The sequence below is a fragment of the Adiantum capillus-veneris genome, chromosome 11, assembly GCF_014529385.1.
Source record: "Adiantum capillus-veneris isolate H3 chromosome 11, ASM1452938v2, whole genome shotgun sequence".
Lineage (NCBI taxonomy): Eukaryota > Viridiplantae > Streptophyta > Polypodiopsida > Polypodiales > Pteridaceae > Adiantum > Adiantum capillus-veneris.
Window position 1 is genome coordinate 78,833,600 of NC_140941.1, and position 21,474 is coordinate 78,855,073.

Below are 21,474 nucleotides of genomic sequence, written 5' to 3' on the forward strand. Positions count from 1 at the left end.
TGTGTGCTCTCTACATAGCATTCCCATATCTAAGGATGAGTTATGGGAGTTGTTTGTAGCAGGGGACTTATTTACCCTTTCAAGACCCAGTGTGGATCCTCATTTGAAAGGATTGCGAACTCATTGTCTGATAGTCTTTATGATTGTACACACAAGACGCCTAAGCGCATGTGGGCTCGTAAAACACAAACTTGAAGGACTTGTGAACAATTGCAACCCGCTCAAAACCTCAACTTTTGAGGTGGCATGCCAAGAGGGGGGGGGGGGGGGGGGGGGGGGGGGGGGGATATTTCACCCTCACGACCAAATAGCATGCACTCATGTAGGCTTAATCAAAGCTAGAGCATGTTTAGCCACGTTCTTTGTGAATGAGCTCTCTTTACGTTCATGCCAACGTGCTTGCCATTTAGAGGCCACTAAAACCACAATCTTCTCTTTTGTGTATACAAAAAATTTGATTTTTCACGAAGGCAGCCTTTTTGGGCGCGCACAGGCTTTCCAGCTTCCAATCCATTCTTCGTCTGTCGAAATTATCGCACTCTTCCATTCTCTTAGCTTTCTGCCTGATAGCTACTCTGCGTGATAGGGTGCACTTGTATAGGTGTGGTGTACCTGGTGTCTCTTTTCGCAGAGTAAAGGCAACCCAAGTATCCGCTAGTTGCGATTCTGCGCTGCGCGTCTTGAGAGAGAGCGCGCGCGCGCGCGCGCACACACACAGTGACACAGAGGAGACGGACGCACGCACGCACCTCATCAGTAAAGCTTGCAACCGCTTGTACTGGCTAGAACTCAAACCGCCTGCTCGCCGTACCGGTCAAGAGCGGTCATGTTTCCTTTCCGGTGCAATTATTGAAGATTGTTGGAGACTCTAGTCTGTGCACAGCCGGTTCGCAGGTCGCTTTTACTCGTTGGAGGAGTAGCCTTCTATACTGCTATTCTCGTAGCAAGAAAGGACCCAGGACCCTCCCCTCTGTTGGGCATGCTCTTAAAATGTAGCGCCGATGGGGAAATGCCCATTGAGCTTTGACAGGTTTCCATGGCGCCCACTTTAATACAGCAAAGAAGAGGTCCCAATTTGGAGTCAAAGGTACCCCATCAAAACTGCCCTTAATCTCATCGTACGCAGTTTGTGCTCCTCCTTAACAGGAAGCTGACATAGAATTCGAGAATGCTCAGTTCCTGCTTCCTTGTAAAGGCGGCAGAAAAATTAAACATATTACGAGGAGTACAGATATTGTTTGCTTGAAAAACAACTGGGAATTGGTGCATACATCAAACTTTTTCATTTCTGCATACACCGACTCTTTGCTCTGCTCTTGCTACCTGCTAAACACAAGGACATGTCATTAGGAATCCTGTATTGTTTGCTTGAAAAACCATAAGCAATTGGTGCATACATCGGACTTTTTTATTTCTGTGTACACACTCTTTGCTCCTTTTTCTGTTTATATTCCTCTGCGGTCGCTGATTAGTTCAGCAACCCCTGATAGAACGCATTGTACATGTTTTTTTTTTTTTTTTGGGGGGGGGGGGGGGGGGGCGTTTTTCAGAATCTTTACAATAGCCCCAGTTTTGTCAACACAAGCTCTTTGTTAGGAACTGAGAGCCAATTTTGGAATGTCTATTATATTTAATCTGTTAATTACTTGGATCTTAAGAATGTCATTTGAATGTTAGCAAGGAAGGATTTTAAAGAGTTTGAAGCTTGGTTGACAGGACTAATGATGTTGAAGAATATCAGAGCCCGGTCCTTTACAAAGCCAGTGTTTGATGTCTTACCTAATGAATCACCAGATCAGCAAAGTGCAGATGGGACAAGCTCAACAGCAAGTTTCGACAGATTTTGCGCAGATATCTTAGGCGAGGGCTCACTTCTAGGAAGCCCACATGACACATTTTGGGATGGCGACGACTCGACAACTAGCAACTCTGTGGAGTCATCTCCGCTTGGATGGCCTCGCTCTTCAAAGTCAAGATTTGGGAAACTGCACTCTTTACCCAAGTATATTGACGGTAGAGAAGCAACTGGATGGGGAGGAGAGAGTCGAGCTGTTGCTGGCTGGGCAGAGAGGACAGATGTATCTGTTTGGGCGGAACGAAGAGACGGGTCCAGATTGGGAGAGAAGCAAGAGAAAACAGAAGACAGTATTTCTGGTCTGTATTTACCATGCACCCCTCCTTTTTACAATTGTGAAAGTTCCTTGTGCTTTGAGCCATCACTCAGCTTTGGCCTTGTCCTAATGACCAGAAGTCTGACATGATAACTTCTCAATTGTAAATAGCAAAAGCAAGTTTTTAAAAGAAGTGCTTCTAGGCTTTGTGCCCTTTTCTTTTAAACTGAATGTTATAAAGGGAAGTCTGCCTTGTACTAGGAAAAGAAAGAGAGAGGCCATGGACCAAAGAAGTAGAGAAATAATTATATGAGGGAAAGGTAAGGAAGTACAAGAAAAGAAGCTCATCATCCTCTGGGTCTATTGTACAGAAGCTGACATGATTAAAGAACGGTTTGCAAAGCTTTTGCTGGGCGAGGACCTTTCTGGTGGAAGCAAGGGAGTCTCCAGTGCCCTTGCCATATCCAACGCTATCACCAATCTTTCAGGTATCATAAAGTTATCTCTAATGCAATTGGGGTAAGAAAGTACTGTTCTGTTTGTGGAGTAATTCTCTGGAACGCTGGCAGCTTCTATATTTGGCGAGTTGTGGCGGTTAGAGCCTATGGCTGCAGAGAGGAAGGCAAGATGGCATAGAGAAATGGGGTGGCTTTTGTCTGTCAGCGACCATATTGTTGAATTTGTACCTTCGGTGCAGACTTTACCTGATGGGACTGCAACTGAGGTATGATGTATGGCACAGGCCATAGACAACTCTTGGCTGCACGGATGTCATAGTTTTATTGTTAAAGAAATTTTGTGCTGAAGCCCTGCCTTGTATTGCTGTGGTTTGCCTTGAGAAAGCATATGCAGTATGGGCTGTTCTCCTCTAAAGGTTGTTGCATATTCAATGGTTCTAGATCTCTGGATCACTTGGTAGTGACCTTATCAGTTTGTGCGAATGTGGTGATACTAATTTGGTTTTGACAGCCCAAGACTTAAAGCATCTTTGTGATGAAGAGAAACGTGAAGAACGTGATTTAATTCATTAGAGTTGTACGGATTGTTTATTATGTTAAAATTTGCTTGTTTTCCAAAAGTAGATGGTTTGAAGGATGCACATACTAAATGCGTTCTGCAGCTATTCATTCTCCATTGAGCTACAAATGCATTTTTTCTCCATACAGGTCATGGTTACTAAAACTCGTTCGGATCTTCACATGAACCTTCCGGCACTGCGGAAGTTAGATACCATGCTGTTGGTAAGCTCCTATTTAGTCTGAGTCTATGTTGTACACAAGGGATTTTAGATTCAGGCTTCAGCTAGCACTGGAGAGAAGGTTAAGGTTCAAAGTTCAAGTTCAAAGTAGTGATCACGTTGTGTCCTGTGTCAATGGGCGAGTGTTAAGGTAAGAGGCAGGGGATAGAGGGGGAGAGATGGAAGAGAATGGATTTTCAACATTTGAGGGTATTGACTCTGAAACTCAGGTGCTGTTTGGTCTTATGTTTTGACTTGCAGGAAGGTTTAGACAGTTTTGAGGATACCGAGTTTTGGTATATAGATCGAGCAGTGGCAATGGCAGAGAAGGATGGGGCTCTGCCATTTAGACATGAAGAAAAATGGTGGCTCCCTGTTCCTAGGGTCCCAGCAGGGGGTCTGTCTGTTGAAGGAAGAAAACAGCTTCAGCACCAAAGAGACAGTGTCAATCAGATTTTAAAAGCTGCTTTGGCAATCAATGCTCAGGTTTTATCAGAGATGGAGGTCCCCTCGGTGTACTGGGAGGCGCTACCAAAGGTATTTTTGGTTGCAGCTCTGGAGTTTGGTTTTTGGAAAGTGTTTTTCTTCATTATGTTCTGTAAAGCACCACATTAGCTATTTTTTTGCCAAGAAACTTGCACATGTGAGAGCATTCGCATTGAAGACATAAATGAGGATGTGTGTAATCAGGCTGTGCAGGATAGTCTCAAATATGATTTCTAACTTGCTCATTCCTTCATAGGCGAGTTTGGAGTTTTCCTCGATTTGTTTAGCTTATATATGTGTTAATATATATGGGAAAGTATTGCAAATGTCCTTTCACTTATGGACTTTCATCTGAGTCATCCTTGTAAGTCCATTATCTTTTACTTTCTGTGCAGAATGGTAGATCAAGCTTAGGGGAGGCCCTTTATGCAATGATCTGTTCGGAACGCTTCTCTCCAGATGCTCTGATTGCATCGCTCAACTCAACACATGAGCACAATATTCTTGAGTTGGTGAATCGTGTTGAGGCCGCATTGTACATTTGGCGGCGGAAACTTTATATTCGACATACTCAGGCCCATGTGAAGGATGGTCGCACTGGCTCCAAAGGATCTTGGGGGCTTACCAAGGATGGAGGAGCAACTGATCTTGAGAAAAGAGAGCTCCTTTCGGATAGAGCAGAGAGCCTTCTGATGCTGCTCAGACAAAAGTTTCCTGGCCTCCCACAAACAATTCTTGATATGAACAAGATTCAGTACAATAAGGTGCCTTGCTTTTATTTCTAGTGCTCACTTGTTTTTCTGAGGGCATAGCAATATCCTTACAATAAGCCATACCATATTTGTTGTCAGCAGATCATGAATATTGCCTATGTGACAACCATATGCCCTCTTTTGTGCATACAATCTCAGCATGAAGATTCACACTCAAAAATCAATGTTTGGAACCGTCTTTTACCTGAATGCATTTGATGTAACTTACGTAGCACACAAAACTGTTCGTTTTTCTTTTTATAGTACGCTCATGTGTCTCTCATGCAACAACACACACAGACACAGCATAGACATGAGTAAGTTTCTTATTATCGAGGGTTGTGACAACCTTGCTTCTACTATTCATGTGTTGGTGCTTCAGGATGTGGGCCAGTCAATCCTGGAAAGTTACTCTCGGATACTAGAGAGTTTGGCTTTCAATGTATTGTCAAAGATAAATGACGTGCTACATGTAGATGATGTGGTCAGGTGCAATCATCAGTCAGGCCTGACAAGGAGACCCCCCACAAACAGAAACATGGGCCCCAAGGCTCCTCCGCAATTACCACCATTAAGTCCACCTGGACCTTATTCTGGTCTCTCAAAGTCGGCAAGCGTTCATGTCACTCAACCCCATCACCACTTCGACAGCGAAAGTCTCTCTGAGTTTATAGGGAGGAGTGTAAAAACACCCATTTCAGAAAAAGAGCTGGAGCATTATGCTAAGTCTCCGCCTCGGCCTGGAGCAAACAAACCATGGTTTTACTCAGGCAGCATTAATGCATTGAGGAGTCCTCCTAGCAGAGATTAATTACCATTTTTGCCCTTCCAACATCGAAGAGTGTTGTTGCGTTGAGCTAATGCATTATGCTGCCCCTGCAGTTGAAAATTTTTGTTAACCAGTGTGGATATCCTGTACATTATTATGTGGAGTGTTCACTATGATTGTAGGAAAGGAAGACTACCACTTGATCCTTTTAATGTATGGGGTGCTCAAACCTGGTGTCACAATGCCGAAGGCGTCTATGTAATATCAGGATTGAACTACCATAGCTACTTTTAGGTGACTAATGGCTGGCTAACCTGAAAGTATGTATGTTGCTGCACAGGAACAGAATTTGGGCAGTGCCTGTGCCTTTTAGCTGCAAAGGTTCACAGCTTGAATGTATTTTCATTCATTCAAAGACATGATCTTATACAACAGTCAATAACCAAATTGTGTGTTTTCAGTGTAAATACAAGAGTGTTCTTGCAGGTGGTTTACTTTTGACCTCAATCGAGCTTATAAGACCCCTCCGAACTAAGCAGCTTGTAAAATTTCAGAATTAAAATGGATGCTAATAGCGACACTGGCTTGGGGCTGTAACTGAGCGCACACAATTTGTCTCCGATCTTTTCTTAGACAAAGCCTTCATTATTTGCAACATTAGAAAGATTGTAACATCATGTGAAGTTTTTTTCTACCATGGATTTGTAAGTCTTCAGTAATTCACAACATTTTTGCAATATGAAAAGGCCTTATGTAATACTTTGTTTTCATAAATTCAATCAAGGAAAAACCTAGTTTTGGAATCTTGACAATGGGGACTTGAATAACTATTTGGCCATGAAGTTCGTGCCATGTGTGCACTAGGCCTATTTTGAAAACATTTTTGTAAATTTTTTAAAATTAAAAATGCACCCTTTTCCTGTCCAGTCTGTAAGTACCCCCTTTAAATGTCTCTTTTTTATGTAAGATGCATAAAATAGGTATTCTAAGTGAAAAAGTTGTGCCATCAAAACTACACATTCAAGAGCCCTGTCCCACACAGCTTGCAGATGCAGCAAGCACACAAGTAGAGGTAGTGTTGGTCTCCACACACATTCAGCACTGAAGACGGTTTTTTTCACCTGAGGTTGCCAGATACTTTCCATTCTATTCTAGCTAAGTGCTTTTCAGGTTTCTTCTAGTGGTTGCAGTGGATACTTCAGCCCCTCTAATCGCTCATGAACTCTATCCACCTTCCCACAAGTCTGAACAATAGGTCTTCCTTGCAACCATTATTGACAACTCTTATTGAAGAGCAACAGAATGACCCGTCATAGGATTGTCAAGGGGAGTTGGCCAACTGGTAAAGGTGAAGAGCTTTAAGCATGGCCGCTATGGTTCAACCCCACATGTTCAACCCCTACAACATGTGGGTGTGGATGTGGGTGAAACCCTCTAAAACTAGCTAATGTGACACATTAGATTGAGAGAAAAAACAGGGTGTCATAAGATTCATGCTTACAGAAAATCTCCAATGACTATAAACTGCAAATTCAAACTCAGTCGGAAGTCATGCCATAGCTGAAAAAGCAGATTTTGAGAGAGAAAGGGATGTAATCAAGGCCACAAAGCCTTTGAATGCACGGCATTCACTCTTCGAACACGCTTTTCTCTCCAAAATGTTTGTCTTTGAGAACAACTTTTGTGTATTCGTCAATGCCAAGCTTCTTTGCAAGAAATGAAATTTTAGAGATCCTGTACACGTCCCATGCTCTGGAATGCTCCCCTGAAGCCTCATGAATCAATTTCGGAACCAAACCTCCAAAAGGTTGAGGCCTCTTGTTTACATAAGGTTGCTTAATGAGAAGGTTATCGGTAGTGTTGTGGAAATCAAGTAGTATCCATGGAGTAGAACCCTTAGGGCATGCAGATTCTAACCCTCAAGTTTAATTTAAGTTTACTTTAAATCTACACTACGCTCCTTTATATATGGATCTATAGTACTGATTATGTACTCTCTTTTTTGGTCAGGTAATATTGTATGTTTAGTCTCTTCCCCTCTCCTCTTCTTCTCTACACTCGTCTCCTCCATCTGCTCAGCCGTGACTATAGTAACACAACATGGTATCAAAGCAGTGATGCTTCTCATGCCATGGCAGGCTGACTACTTGAAGCTATGTGGCCTGCATAAGGGAAGGAATAGAAATCAAATTTGTTGAAACCGCTCAGAACTGGCACCAAACTGGTCGCCTAGGCCATGGGGGTGATCTTAAATTCAGTGGCTGGCCTTGTTTCAACCTCTGCAAGCTTCCGACAACCATTTCGATTTTGACTGCAAAATCTGAATACTTGACCGACTAAGAAAAATACCTTCCTTGAAGCTTGTACCACTTGGTGGTAAGCATATCGCTAATCCTCATTTAAGGAAGTCTCCATACGATCTGCTATATTACGTTGCTCATCAACATTAAACATTGTTTCTTCAGCCATAGCATCGGTTTCACTTAAGGATACCATTGTTGAGTCTATTGCAAGCAACATATAATCGCAAAGCCGAATCTGGAGGAGCTACAAATGCTGCTCGGAAACATGAAAAGTGACCTGGAGAACAAGGCCACTAGATACAACAGTGCTTTGGCTAACCAAGTAAATCTGGAGCACCTCCAAGGCAGTCAAGATGAAGACGACAATACAATGACGATGAAGACAAGGATGAAAATGAGGACAAGGAGGACGACACCACAGAGGTCAACCCTGAATTATGAGTTGCGTGGAAGTCGGTGCTCAGTGACATTGAAAAGAAAGACACGGTCTCAAAGCTGAAGGATGATCTCATCAATTTCAAAGGTATGATGACCCAATGGAAACCCAAGGTCAGCTAGCTGACAAAGCACACGAACAATCTACTTCAGTGGTCCGTGTTTGAAACGTTATTCGAAGCCCGAGTCAAGACTAATCGGCCTGATCCAGTTAGGTGGATCCAAACTCCTTCCATCTGCCACAAGTTGATCACAGCCAGAATGACCAAGGGGGAAAAAATCGGTATGATCCAAATACAAAGCAATGGCATACACTAACACCCTATGAAGTTGAGATGCTAAGAGCCAGAAGGGAGCAGCTAGAGCAAGAGGCAATCTATCAAATTATCATGAAGGAAAATGCAACTTCCAGCACTCCCCAACAACAGATAGAGGTTAGACCTGCAAAATGACCAGTGCGACTTGTTCAAAGGGCTGAAGTAAAGAAGGCTTCAAATAAGCTGAAGCCCAAACAGAGGAGATGAAGTCAGCTAGAAGTCTGAAATTTTGTATATGACAAAATTCAAGAAAGGGTAGGAGGATGTAGAAGGTGGGAATCAGCCCTTAGAGAGATGCCTTGTGTCACAAAGTGAGGAACGTGGCATGACCACCCAGGACAGAAGGTGCTACAGATTTCCGCGTTTTGCGCTGACACATGCTAACGTAACAGCAATACGGATTTCCGCAAATTACGTTGTAGCTAGTTTTGGGACCCAGTGCTTTTCATGTAACTGCTTTTCAATGGCCAAGGGCCTTTAAATTGAACCCAAGGCCACTCTTCCTCTCAATTAGCTGGCGAGCTTCTGAGCAGAGAGGACCCGCACGAGTTATAACTTTGCTCAAGCATTAATATAAAAATAAATACCGAAATGGGCGCCAGATTTTGGGGCCAATACCCCGGGCATGGAACTACGTCGGACCGTGTCACGACTTGCCTCTCTATTTAACTGTGATTAAATTTGTGAAGTATTTTAAGTGACTCTCGTGTGTCGTGCCAGATTTCTTACTTGGGGTATCCAAGTCTGTAACAGAGCTCATCCGATTTTCATTCCACCGGGAAATCCGGTCCTTTTACCGCGACACACACGGATTCAAACGACGGATCCCGCAAGAATCAGACGAACCCACCCAACAACTCCAAATCGGGTAAAAGTACGAAAAATTTAAATGGACAATTGGAACAAGAGTATGGGCCTCCATGGCCTACGGAGTATGAACGAATGGAGATGCAACTTCGACAGCAGGTTGATGCTTGTGCTAAGCAATTGCTCCAATATTCCAAGGATCCCAGTACGCAAAATTTTTGACCCGGCACCCGATTGATGACGTGCATTCTTGATGGCGTATGGCCATCGACTCACCATTAAAGTCCGCACTGAAGAACCACCTGTCCCGCGGATGTACACTGATATGAACTTGATGATGTGATCGAATGACGAGTCAACCAGATATTGAAGACCACGAAGCCTCCAAAGAGACATAGCAAGAGAACAAATTACCCCGGTTATTTGGGTCGACAGTCTTCTTTTGCAAATGCTCGAAAAGCCAAGAAGCGTGTACGCTTCGAGGGCGTGTCCAATTGACATAAATTGTTGTAACAGACTTGGACACTCCAAGTCAAGAATCAATTGCGACACCACCAAATAACCACTTCAAAACAATTCACAGATCACAATAGATTTGAACTGGCCCGGCGGAGTTCCGTGCCGAGATATTGGCCCCAAAGACTAGCGCCCCTTTCGGTATTTCTTTATGTATTAAATCAATGTCAAAGTACAAAGAGCGGTTAGGGTTTCACTCTCAAACTCTGCGTCCAGATGCTCTGAGAAGTGAGGCCCTCACCACGTATATAAAGATTACAAGGGATGCCAAAAGCAGAGCCCCAAAAAGCTTTCAGTTCAAAAGCAGTCTCTCTCTCTCTCTCTCAAGAGAGCAATGAAAATAAAGCAAATTCTCTCTCTCCCTCTCAATTTCTCTTGCGTAGCCAAAAGCATGCCAAAATTGCGTCACTTGTTTTTTTTTTTCAACTTCCGCAAATTCCGGGAATTCCGTACACTGCTGCCATGTGGCAATAGCCCCTGCTTTTAGGGTTTCCAGCCACTTAGGGTTTCAGTCAGCAGTTAGGGTTAGGGTTTCCAGAAATTAGGGTTTCTGCAAAATTAGGGTTTCTGGCAGAAAGTAGGGTTTGCAGGATTTTTAGGGTTTTTGGCAGAAATTAGGGTTTCTGCTGTCGGTAGCCACGTCATCACTTTGTGACATACCCCCCTCTTGAAAGCATTGTAATCGACTGCGATTACGCCTGCAAAACCGACAGAAGCCATAAACCGTCTTAGCAGACACTGACTGTTAGTACCTACGTACTAGGAACACACATCTAGCACATGTACCAAATCGACAGTCACATCACACGACATCACAAGACATCATAGACATCACAGGACATTCAACATTCATTCGGATCTTAGACCATGATTTATCGGCAATGTAGCTAGCAATCACAACTAGGTCCAATCGGGACCTCATCGATGTCCGATTGACTAACCCCTATTGCAACCATGTCTATTCGAGATCAGGGTTGACACGTACGGTCACGTACGACGGGTACACGTACGAAGACGTGCGGTACTAATCAAACTAAAAAAAATTAGACGTACAATGACGTAGCATAAAGAGAAGATCCTTCTCTAGCACAGATTGCAAGCGAAAGAACTCAAGACCCTCAAGAACCCCAAGACCCAAGACCCCCAAGAACCCAAGTTCCTCGTGAACTTAAGAACCCAAGACTTCAGTGGATGGTCATCACTCGAAGCGGAATGGATACTTCGCTTAAAGGTGATGAGCATGAGAGAGGCGAAAAAGAATTTTCCCCACCAGGCGGTTTTTCCGACCCTCCCCCGTCCTCATCTACATCAAGGATTGCACGAACTCCTATGGAGGCTTTGGATCAGATATTTATGGAAAGGAAGTTAGAACACAAAGCAAGGTATGCAAAAAGAATGGCAGAAATGGAACGCAGACACGCAGAAATAAGAGCAGAAAGAAAGGAAGCCACAGCAAGACAACAATAGGGCGACCGACTAAACAAAGAGTTCTGGCGACTCTTTTCTCAAGTTCAGGCACAGATGCAAGAGATTCGGGAAAAGGACTCTCTCAGTCTCTTCTTCTCCGAAGCAAGACACACATGATTTGCATGATGATGATTTCAATGACAATGATTTGCATGATGATTTGGATGACAATGATAAGCATGATGTTTTGCATGATCAAGATGTGATATCTCACAAGCATGATGAGTTGCACGAAGATGACGTGATTGTTCACAAGGATGATGTGTTAGTGGATGCTTTTTCAAGCGAAGCTAACCTCGTTGTAGATTCGACCAATCCCGAAGAACCGATCTTGGCTTTCGAGTCGAGGTCCAAAGAACCCCCACAGGAGGATTCGATCATTCAGGAAGAATCGATCTTGGCTCTCGAGCCTAGGTCCAAAGAACCCTCACAGGAAGTATTATGTATGCGCATGATTGATACGCACGCATTGTACGAGTGTTTCATTCGTGATTGTTTCCTGTATTTTTAGTCAGCGTCTTTATGTGATCCCTTTTCCTAGGCATGACATATTGTACGTTGAGCACGTTTCACTCATGAATGAGCACGGATGTATGCGGATTTTTCATGAAAAACTGCAAAGTATGTATGTAAGGAAGTCACATTCCCTGTCTCTTCCTTGGCATGACACATTCGTAGAACGAGCACATGAAAGTATGAGCACCAAGCATGGGCATTTCCGTTGTGAATTGCCACAGTTGATTGCTTTAGATCATAAGAAAAAGATTCGATCTCATTGTTTGTATGTGTGTGGTGAACAGTTTCGCACTCCATCTCTTTGTTCATCTACATTGCATGCAGTCTTTTAGGAAGACGAGATTTTTTCCACTCACTTTACATGGAATGGGTATGTTCATGTTTTCGTGTTGGAAATGGTTTCAAGAATTTTCAACCATGGAGATTCTTGAAGAAGAAAGAAGCATGACTCTCGACGAAGTTGAAGCATCGAATGAGCCTCAAAAGACTTTGTGTCGCTTTCGGCGCGGCCCATAGAAGCAAGCGTTACAGACCTTTATGAAGTTCAAATAACGCACGACCCACACATCAAAGTGGGCCGGCGAAGAGTCCCTTCCAGGATTCCGGATGCTATTGGCGATCTCCCTCGACGCCATACAGTTCGGTACCAGTACCTCACTTTGAAAAGGAGGGGATGTCACGTGACACATCCAACCCTATGTGTCCGTGGACAAGCTACAACACGACAAGGGTTCAGTCAGTCCAGTCAGTCTAGATTAGAAGTGATCTTGTACTTTTGTGAGTCTATTCGTAGACCGTGCATGCTCAGTCACTCAGTGTCGATGCCTATCCTCTGGTTGCACACAGCATGATCATAAGCATTCCCATCAGAATCAGTCAGAGGAATTTTCCAGTGATTTTAGCCTATTTTCCCTGTTTTTGACATTTTTCACTTATTATTTTTAAGTGACTTTTGTTGGAAAGTAGATAGGGCAAATTGAGTAAGTTTGTATATAAGCAAACCTAGACTAGCACTAAATGGCAGTAGAGGCAGCAGGAGCACCTTGCTCAACAGGCAACTTCTCAGCAGAACCCATCAGAAGGCCTAGAGTTTTGCAGATTGCAGGACCTAGCGTTTTTCCCTTCAAGATCAGCCAGCGATTTGCCTTTGCAGATTCCGGCGACAGGAGACTACAGGCTTAGCGTTTTGCATCAGATCTTCACCGCACAAATATCTCAACCCTAGCGTTAGTAAAAGCCATCATCGACATCAGTTTTGGCCTAGTGTTTTTAGCAGGTATGAGCAACGGTTTTCAGCCATGAAGAGCCTGCAATTTCAGACCTAAAAAAGTAGCAGATTCAGCCCGGAAAGACCATCAGTTTTCAGCCTAAAGAAACCTCAGTTTTAAACGACAAAGACCCATAGAAACAGCCCCCCAAATCAGCATTTTTGGATTGTAGCAGATTTCAACCCATAGCGTTTTTGGACAGCAGATACAAGATTGCAGATTTCAGCCCTTAGGTCGGTCTCGTCGTCGCCGTCGTCATCGCCGACATAGCCTAGACTTGCATCAGTCTCATGCATACCGTTTGTACCAGATTGTGCAATCAGAAGTAGATCACTCTCGCCGACGAGAGTGGGGCCTTCGAAAGAGGGTTTTACAGCGTCTCTGGTGTCATATCTCTCTTCTCTCTCTACCTCTCAGTCTCATACACTTGCACGCACAGTGTCCATTCACTTTGTTGTGATCATTGCACTCTCTCGTTAAGAACGGAAGGCTCTCCCTTCCATAAGAACAAAAGGAACCTTGAGCACAGTTCGGAGCACTCATCTTGAGCAAAGCGCAAACATTCATTCCGTTGCACCGAACATTGGTATCAGAGCTTTGGCAGTGTTCTGTATTACTCAAGGAAAGAACCACAAGAATCACAAGATTTTTATTTTTGCTTGTTGCGGTCGCACGAACCCAAGTTCGCTTGGGCATGTCGATTCCTAATCGTGTTTTTGAAAAGTGACACAAATCCCAAGAAAGAAGGGCTTGTCCAGCCTCCCCTTGTGTCTCTTTTCACTCATTGAGAGCGGACCGTGCACTTAGCGGCCGGCCAATCGACATGAGGTGGGAAAAAGCAACCTTGGTGTGAGCGCAAGGCCGCCAAGGGATACGCCCGCGGAAAGGAGTAGAACTCGGGTGAAGAGAAGATCCTTCTCTAACACAGATTGCAAGCGAAAGAACTCAAGAACCTCAAGACCCTCAAGAACCCCAAGACCCAAGACCCCCAAGAACCCAAGTTCCTCGTGAACTTAAGAACCCAAGACCACAAGAACCCAAGACTTCAGTGGATGGTCATCACTCGAAGTGGAATGGATACTTCGATTAGAGGTGATGAGCTTGAGAGAGGCGAAAAAGAATTTTCATCACCAGGCGGTTTTTTCGACCCTCCCCTGTCCTCATCTACGTCAAGGATTGCACTAACTCCTATGGAGGCTTTGGATCAGATGTTTACGGAAAGGAAGTTAGAACGCAAAGAAAGGTATGCAGAAAGAATGGCAGAAATGGAACACAGACACGCAAAAAGAGGAGCCAAAAGAGAAGCAGAAAGAAAGGAAGCCACAACAAGACAAGAACAGAGCGACCGTCAAAACAAAGAGTTCTGGCGACTCTTTTCTCAAGTTCAGGCACAGATGCAAGAGATTCGGAAAAAGGAGACTTTCTCAGTCTCTTCTTCTCCAAAGCAAGACACACATGATTTGCATGATGATGATTTGAATGACAATGATTTGCATGATGATTTGGATGACAATGATAAGCATGATGTTTTGCATGATCAAGATGTGATATCTCACAAGCATGATGAGTTGCACGAAGATGATGTGGTTGTTCACAAGGATGATGTGTTAGTGGATGCTTTTTCTAGCGAAGCTAACCTCGTTGTAGATTCGATCAATCACGAAGAACCGATCTTGGCTTTCAAGTCGAGGTCCAAAGAACCCCCACACGATGATTCGATCATTCAGGAAGAATCGATCTTGGCTCTCGAGCCTAGGTCCAAAGAACCCTCACAGGAAGTATTATGTGTTCCCATGATTGATACGCACGCATTGTACGAGTGTTTCATTCGTGATCGTTTCCTGTATTTTTAGTCAGCGTCTTTATGTGATCCCTTTTCCTACGCATGACATATTGTACGTTGAGCACGTTTCACTCATGAATGAGCACGGATGTATGCGGATTTTTCATGAAAGTATGTATGTAAGGAAGTCACATTCCCTGTGTCTTCCTTGGCATGACACATTCGTAGAACAAGCACATGAAAGTATGAGCACCAAGCATGGGCATTTCCGTTGTGAATTGCCACAGTTGATTGCTTTAGATCATAAGAAAAAGATTCGATCTCATTGTTTGAGTGTGTGTGGTGAACGGTTTGGCACTCCATCTCTTTGTTCATCTACATTGCATGCACAGTCTTTTAGGAAGATGAGATTTTTTCCACTCACTTTACATTGAATGGGTATGTTCATGTTTTTGTGTTGGAATTGGTTTCAGGAATTTTCAACCATGGAGATTCTTGAAGAAGAAAGAAGCATGACTCTCGACGAAGTTGAAGCATTGAATGAGCCTCAGAAGACTTTGTGTCGCTTTCGGCGCGGCCCAAAGAAGCAAGCGTTACAGACCTTTATGAAGTTCAAGTAACGCACGACCCACACATCAGAGTGGGCCGGCGAAGAGTTACTTCCAGGATTCCGGATGCTATTGGCGATCTCCTTCGACGCCATACAGTTCGGTACCAGTACCTCACTTTGCAAAGGAGGGGATGTCACGTGACACATCCAACCCTGTGTGTCCATGGACAAGCTACAACACGACAAGGGTTCAATCAGTGCTGTCAGTCTAGATTAGAAGTGATCTTGTACTTTTGTGAGTCTATTCGTAGACCGTGCATGCCCAATCACTTAGTGTAGATGCATATCCTCTGGTTGCACACAGCATGATCATAAGCATTCCCATCATAATCAGTCAAGGGAATTTTCCAATGATTTTAGCCTATTTTCCCTATTTTTGACATTTTTCACTTATTATTTTTAAGTGACTTTTGTTGGAAAGTAGGTAGGGCAAATTGAGTAAGTTTGTATATAAGCAAACCTAGACTAGCACTAAATGGCAGAAGAGGCAGCAGGAGCACCTTGCTCGACAGGCAACTTCTCAACAGAACCCATCAGAAGGCCTAGCGTTTTGCAGATTGCAGGACCTAGCGTTTTTCCCTTCAAGATCAGCCAGCGATTTGCCTTTGCCAAGATCAGCCAGCGATTTTCCCTTCAAGATCAACGAGCGATTTTCCCTTCAAGATCAGCCAGCGATTTGCCTTAGCGGCCGGCCAATCGACGTGAGGTGGGAAAATGTTAGGTGCAGCGCAATGAATGTTGTATTTTCTCAAGATTAGTGATCTTTATTGCTCAAGGTTCCTTTTAGTTCTTTAGGGAAAGAGAGAGCTTTCCGTCTTGTAGAGTGTTGTGGTCACGAACAAAGTGAGTGGATTGTGCGTGCAAGTGAATGAGACTGAGAGAAGGAGAGAGAAGAGATACGACACCCGAGAGGTTGTAAAACCCTCCTCCGAAGGCCCCACTCTCGTCGGCAAGAGTGGTCTATTCTTTGATTGCACAAAGGTGTACAATGCGTATGCAGTGGACTATGCAACTTGGACTATGCAGATGACGACGACGGTGATGACGACCGCGACTTGGGCTGAAATCTGAGATCTTCTTGATGCTGAATTTATTGGACTGTTTCAAGGCTGAAAATGACTGTTTTGGCTGCGTTTTGATGGCTGAAAATGGGGGAGCATCTGCAACCAACTTGGGGGGGGGGGGGTCTGCTACGGTGTCATAGGCTGGAATCTCTGTGTATCTGCTGTTGATGAAGGCTGAAAACAAAAACGCTGTCCAGCTGCAAAAACGCTAGCAAATCTGCTGAGGTTCTGCTGTCCTTCCCTAGCGTTAGTGACTGCTGATGAAAACGCTGAATAGGCTGAGGTTCTGCTGGTTGGGAAACGCTGCAGATCTGATGCTATGTGGCTGGAATTTACTAACGCTAGGCTGTCCTCTTTCTTGCCAAAAACGCTGGTGCTGTAGAGGCACAAAAAGGCTAAGGCTGAGGGGGTTTGGTCGCGGGAAAACACCGAGGATGGGGCTGATCGGCAAGGGGATTACCGCCAGAAGAGGGAAGCTTCAAGGCGATGGTTCTGCTGGGAATCCCCGCGAAGAAGGAGGTCCAAAAACGCTGGGGGGTTCGGGGGGGGGGGGGGGGGGTACTGCTGAGAAGTTTCCTATTGAGCGGGAAGCTCCTGCTGCCTCTTCTGCCATTTAGTGCTAACTTGGGTTTGCTTATATAGAAACTTAACAAAATTGCCCTACCTACTTTTGTTGGAAAGTCACTTAAAAATAATAAGTGAAAATCCCAATAAATAGGAAAATAGGCTAAATGCACTGGAAAATTCCCCTAACTCATGCTAATGGATTCTGATGGGAATTCCGATGGTCATGTTGTGTGCAACCGGAGGATATGCATCTATGCTAAGTGACTGGGCATGCACGGTCTGCGAATAGACTCACAAAAGTGCCAAATCACTGCTAATCTAAACTTGACTGAACTGACTGAACCCTGCTGTGGTGTAGCTTGTCCACGGACACATAGGGTTGGGATGTGTCACGTGACAGAAAAAGCAACCTTGGTGTGAGCGCAAGGCCGCCAAGGGATGCGCCCGCGGAAAGGAGTAGAACTCGGGTGCAGAGAAGATCCTTCTCTACCACAGATTGCAAGCGAAAGAACTCAAGAACCTCAAGACCCTCAAGAACCCCAAGACCCAAGACCCCCAAGAACCCAAGTTCCTCGTGAACTTAAGAACCCAAGACCACAAGAACCCAAGACTTCAATGGATGGTCATCACTCAAAGCGGAATGGATACTTCGCTTAGAGGTGATGAGCTTGAGAGAGGCGAAAAAGAATTTTCCCCACTAGGCGGTTTTTTCGACCTTCCCCCATCCTCATCTACGTCAAGGATTGCACTAACTCCTATGGAGGCTTTGGATCAGATGTTTATGGAAAGGAAGTTAGAACGCAAAGCAAGGTATGCAGAAAGAATGGCAGAAATGGAACGCAGACACGCAAAAAGAAGAGGCGAAAGAAATGACGCCACAATAAGACAAGAACAGAGGGACCGACAAAACAAAGAGTTCTGGCGACTCTTTTCTCAAGTTCAGGCACAGATGCAAGAGATTCGGGAAAAGGAGACTCTCTCAGTCTCTTCTTCTCCAAAGCAAGACACACATTATTTGCATGATGATTTGAATGACAATGATTTGCATGATGATTTGGATGACAATGATAAGCATGATGTTTTGCATGATCAAGATGTAATATCTGACAAGCATGATAAGAGTTGCACGAAGATGATGTGATTGTTCACAAGGATGATGTGTTAGTGGATGCTTTTTCTAGCGAAGCTAACCTTTGTAGATTCGATCAATCGCGAGGTGTCCTCTCCAGCTGAGGTGTCTGCAGGTTGCTCTACAACTGCCAAGTGTCCAGTTTGCCTCTTTTGAGTTAATTCCCTAGTACCCACCAGCCTATAAGTGTAGCGAGGGGCCTAAATGACTTTGAACTCAGCCTAGAAACCCTTTTACTGCTCGGATTCGAGTGCCGATTGGCCCGAACAACTCGTGGTGACTTGCCCTTCCCGATTGTGGTGAAACTCTCAGCCGTCGGCCATTTCACACTGGACATACAATGTCCGGCCATTTACAACTTCAGTATTCTCTGGAGTTTATGTTGCTAAATTGGCTTTATCTTACTGGAAAAATAATTCAAAATGAATTATTGGATTTATAAGTGAGAGGGTTTTCTCGCTTGGAACACCAGGAAAAATAATTCTAAATGAATTATTCGAATTTTAAGTGTGAGGGTTTTTCTCACTGGAGACATCCAAGTACAACGTATTCCTAGTGCGTCATTCAAAGTAATGACGGGAGCACTGAGAACGGGAATATCTGTAAGGCCACCAGGAACGGGTACATCAGGATGGGTGACAGGGAGCATCGGAAAGAAGTATCCGACCATCCGGGAACGGACATCTCTGATGCGTCATAGGATGGGTGACATAGAGCATCATGAAGGAGACTATACCGTAAGTTCGGTAGGAAAGGACTAGGTGATGGGTATTCCTGATGCGTCACAAGGTGGGTGATGAGTGCATCGGAAAGGGAATATCCATAGTCAGGAGGAAATTCCTAACTGTGTAAGAATTGTGCACAAGGAAAAGCAAGCACTTGAATGAAGATGGGTTCATAGGAAACTTTGAGGGAAAACAAGATGCTTTCTGAGAAAGCAGGATTGCTTTTCGGGAAAGCAAATGCTTTCCCGCGAGGAAGTCTATGTTTGCATTGCAACTGTGCATGTGGGAAGTGATGTGAAAGCATTGTTTTTAACTTATAAGGTTTTATTGAGTTTTTGGGCAGGTTCAGACTATTTTTAAAATACGCCGGCCGCCCACTTAATAAGTGGGCAGCCATCTGATAAATAAGGCAACAGATCAGCCAGCGTTTTCTCTTTCTCTTTTTCTGGATGAACAGCGGAAAAAAAAAAAAAAAAAAAAAAACAGCCGCAATCTCTACGCGAGCAGCTATCTTTGCCATGGCCAAGGAGCTATAAAAGCATCACACGCCCTCTCCTAGAAAAAAGACCAATCTTTGCAAGGAGGAGATGTTGCTGCAGATTTCAGCCGTAAAGAAGACGTTGCCGGTGATGCCCATGGCTGCCCCAAGTGTACCCGATGTCGCAAGACCCAATGCGCGAGTTCCCTCGCGAAGAAGTGCCTATGGAGCGGGTTTCCATCGCGACAAGCTGCTGTTTTTCTCTGTTTTCAGCCCATAAACGTCGTAGACGGGGCTGATTTACAAGAAGGAACCTGAGAACACACCTCTTTCGTGTGTAGGATTGGAAGAGAGGATTTTCTATGTAGAAATCTCTTCCGAGGAATTGCTTTTCGAGAACCGAGTTGCATTTCGAGCGTCGAGACTTTGAAGGTAACGATTTTCATGTTATGAACTCTGAGTATTTGTTTGCAGGTGTACTTCCTCTTAGCGAGGGAGTAGGAGCAGAGGAAGGCATGAGCCTCTGCAGGAGAAAAGCGCTCTGAGGAACTAGAGCCAGATCAGCCCAAGGGTTTCGTACCCAAGTTTGGGAAGTAGATCCACGGATCGGAGAGAGGTAGTCTCTCAGGTTGTCATCCGGAAGTTGGGATTCCCAAGTAAGGACTTCGTGTCCGGAAAAGCAGAGTTGTTTTGCGGGAAGAGGACTCTGGAAACAGAGTTGGAAAAGAGAGTTGCAGGGATGTCATGCCCCGAGTCTAGAAGGTGAGATCCAGAGGCAAGAACCTTGGTTCTCAAGGATTTGGAATAAGGAACGGAAGTTCCTTGGAATAGGGTTTTGCCCTAGAAATCGGAAGCCGAGGCTTTCGTGAACCAGTTATTCTAGAACGAACGTGGTAATACGTTCGGGTCAAGTGCTTGTATAGACTTCTCCTCAGTAATAAAGATACTATTACGGGGGGGGACCAGCCCATCTTCTGGTCCCCAGTACTGTGTCAATCTTCTCACTCTATCTCTCTCTCTCTATCTATTTCTCTCTATATCCTCTGGCTTCATATTAAGTGATAAATTTTATTTATCCAAGTATATTTTATATTGCTATGCGCTCCCGTTTGTGACAGTTTACTGGAAGCTACTCGAGTTACCTCGTGGAGTTGTCACTTGTTACGCTAGATTGTCGAACTTGCCGACCAGTCAGAACTCACTGCCAACACCTATTAATAAGACCCCCATTGTCTCATTTTGAGGAGGCAAATATGTTATGATTGTCACGATATTATGATGACACATAATCCGCTCTACTAGCAGCTACGCACGTTTATTCAATTACTCTAGAGATTTGAGGTTCCCTTTCTTGAAGTTTCTTGTGAGGTTCGCTTTCTTTCCTCTCAAGGATTTATACTCTTACAAAAGGACAATACGAATTCGAAACTTCACCCCACCAAGATCAACCTTACTAAGTGCTCCCATAACCACTCCAGCAACGCGCCAATTTGCTCTCTGTGGCCAGTTATAAAAATAAAAAGATAACTGGAAACCTGCCTCCACACGCGATACGCGTCGCCTCGCCCGCACCTGCTGCGTCGCCCGACACCCACCATAACTTCACTCGCTTAACGCATCTCGTTCGATTCCCAATTCTTTTTTGAATATCTTCCAACTGGTATCCCCTACTAGTTAATAAAACTGCCCATTGGGCTACAAACTATCCCAACAACAAGGGGGGCTACATCAACATGAGGGGAGACTCTCCCACTAAAAAATGAGAGATGCACAATGACGGCTAAATCAAGATATATGAGAGGAAACAACCACAGAGGTGGCCGGTAGTGCCATCTAGGAACCCCACGGACCATGGTGTCGAAAGGCCTTGGACGCCAAAGTCGTAGAAATGCCAAGCGGCACTCCCGCATACGTTCGGACCTGCCTGCAGTCTCGCGAATTGACCTCAAAGTGTGTGGATCAGCTCCAGCCATGATGGGACCGGCCTTGAAGATGCGGAAGCAACGTGCTCTCCATATGAACCAGAGAGTCAAGCTGCATATAAGCTCCCAGCTACTCACTTGTATCTTATACTTGAGAGCTTAGGAGAGCTCAGTGCCAAGCATTGTATCAATTGTATCTTCCAATCAATCAT

The 21,474-nt window shown here is 44.4% G+C and overlaps 1 protein-coding gene across 2 annotated transcripts; it reads left to right on the forward strand.

Annotated features, from left to right (window-relative positions):
• The first annotated feature begins 476 nt into the window (after positions 1 to 476).
• On the forward strand, positions 477 to 5,822 carry LOC147447509 (rop guanine nucleotide exchange factor 7-like). Of its 2 annotated transcripts, none has more exons than XM_086523271.1 (8): positions 477 to 1,087; positions 1,717 to 2,154; positions 2,483 to 2,599; positions 2,681 to 2,835; positions 3,278 to 3,352; positions 3,610 to 3,885; positions 4,230 to 4,598; positions 4,689 to 4,845. In XM_086523271.1, exons 2-8 carry the CDS (start codon positions 1,722 to 1,724, stop codon positions 4,803 to 4,805), a joined length of 1,542 nt encoding a protein of 513 aa, XP_086379397.1. In that variant the 5' UTR covers positions 477 to 1,087; positions 1,717 to 1,721; the 3' UTR covers positions 4,806 to 4,845. The 2 variants fall into 2 exon arrangements, with proteins under 2 accessions (XP_086379397.1, XP_086379396.1); XM_086523270.1 differs by lacking the exon at positions 4,689 to 4,845 and adding an exon at positions 4,969 to 5,822 and having other exon boundaries at positions 479 to 1,087.
• The last annotated feature ends 15,652 nt before the right edge of the window (positions 5,823 to 21,474 follow it).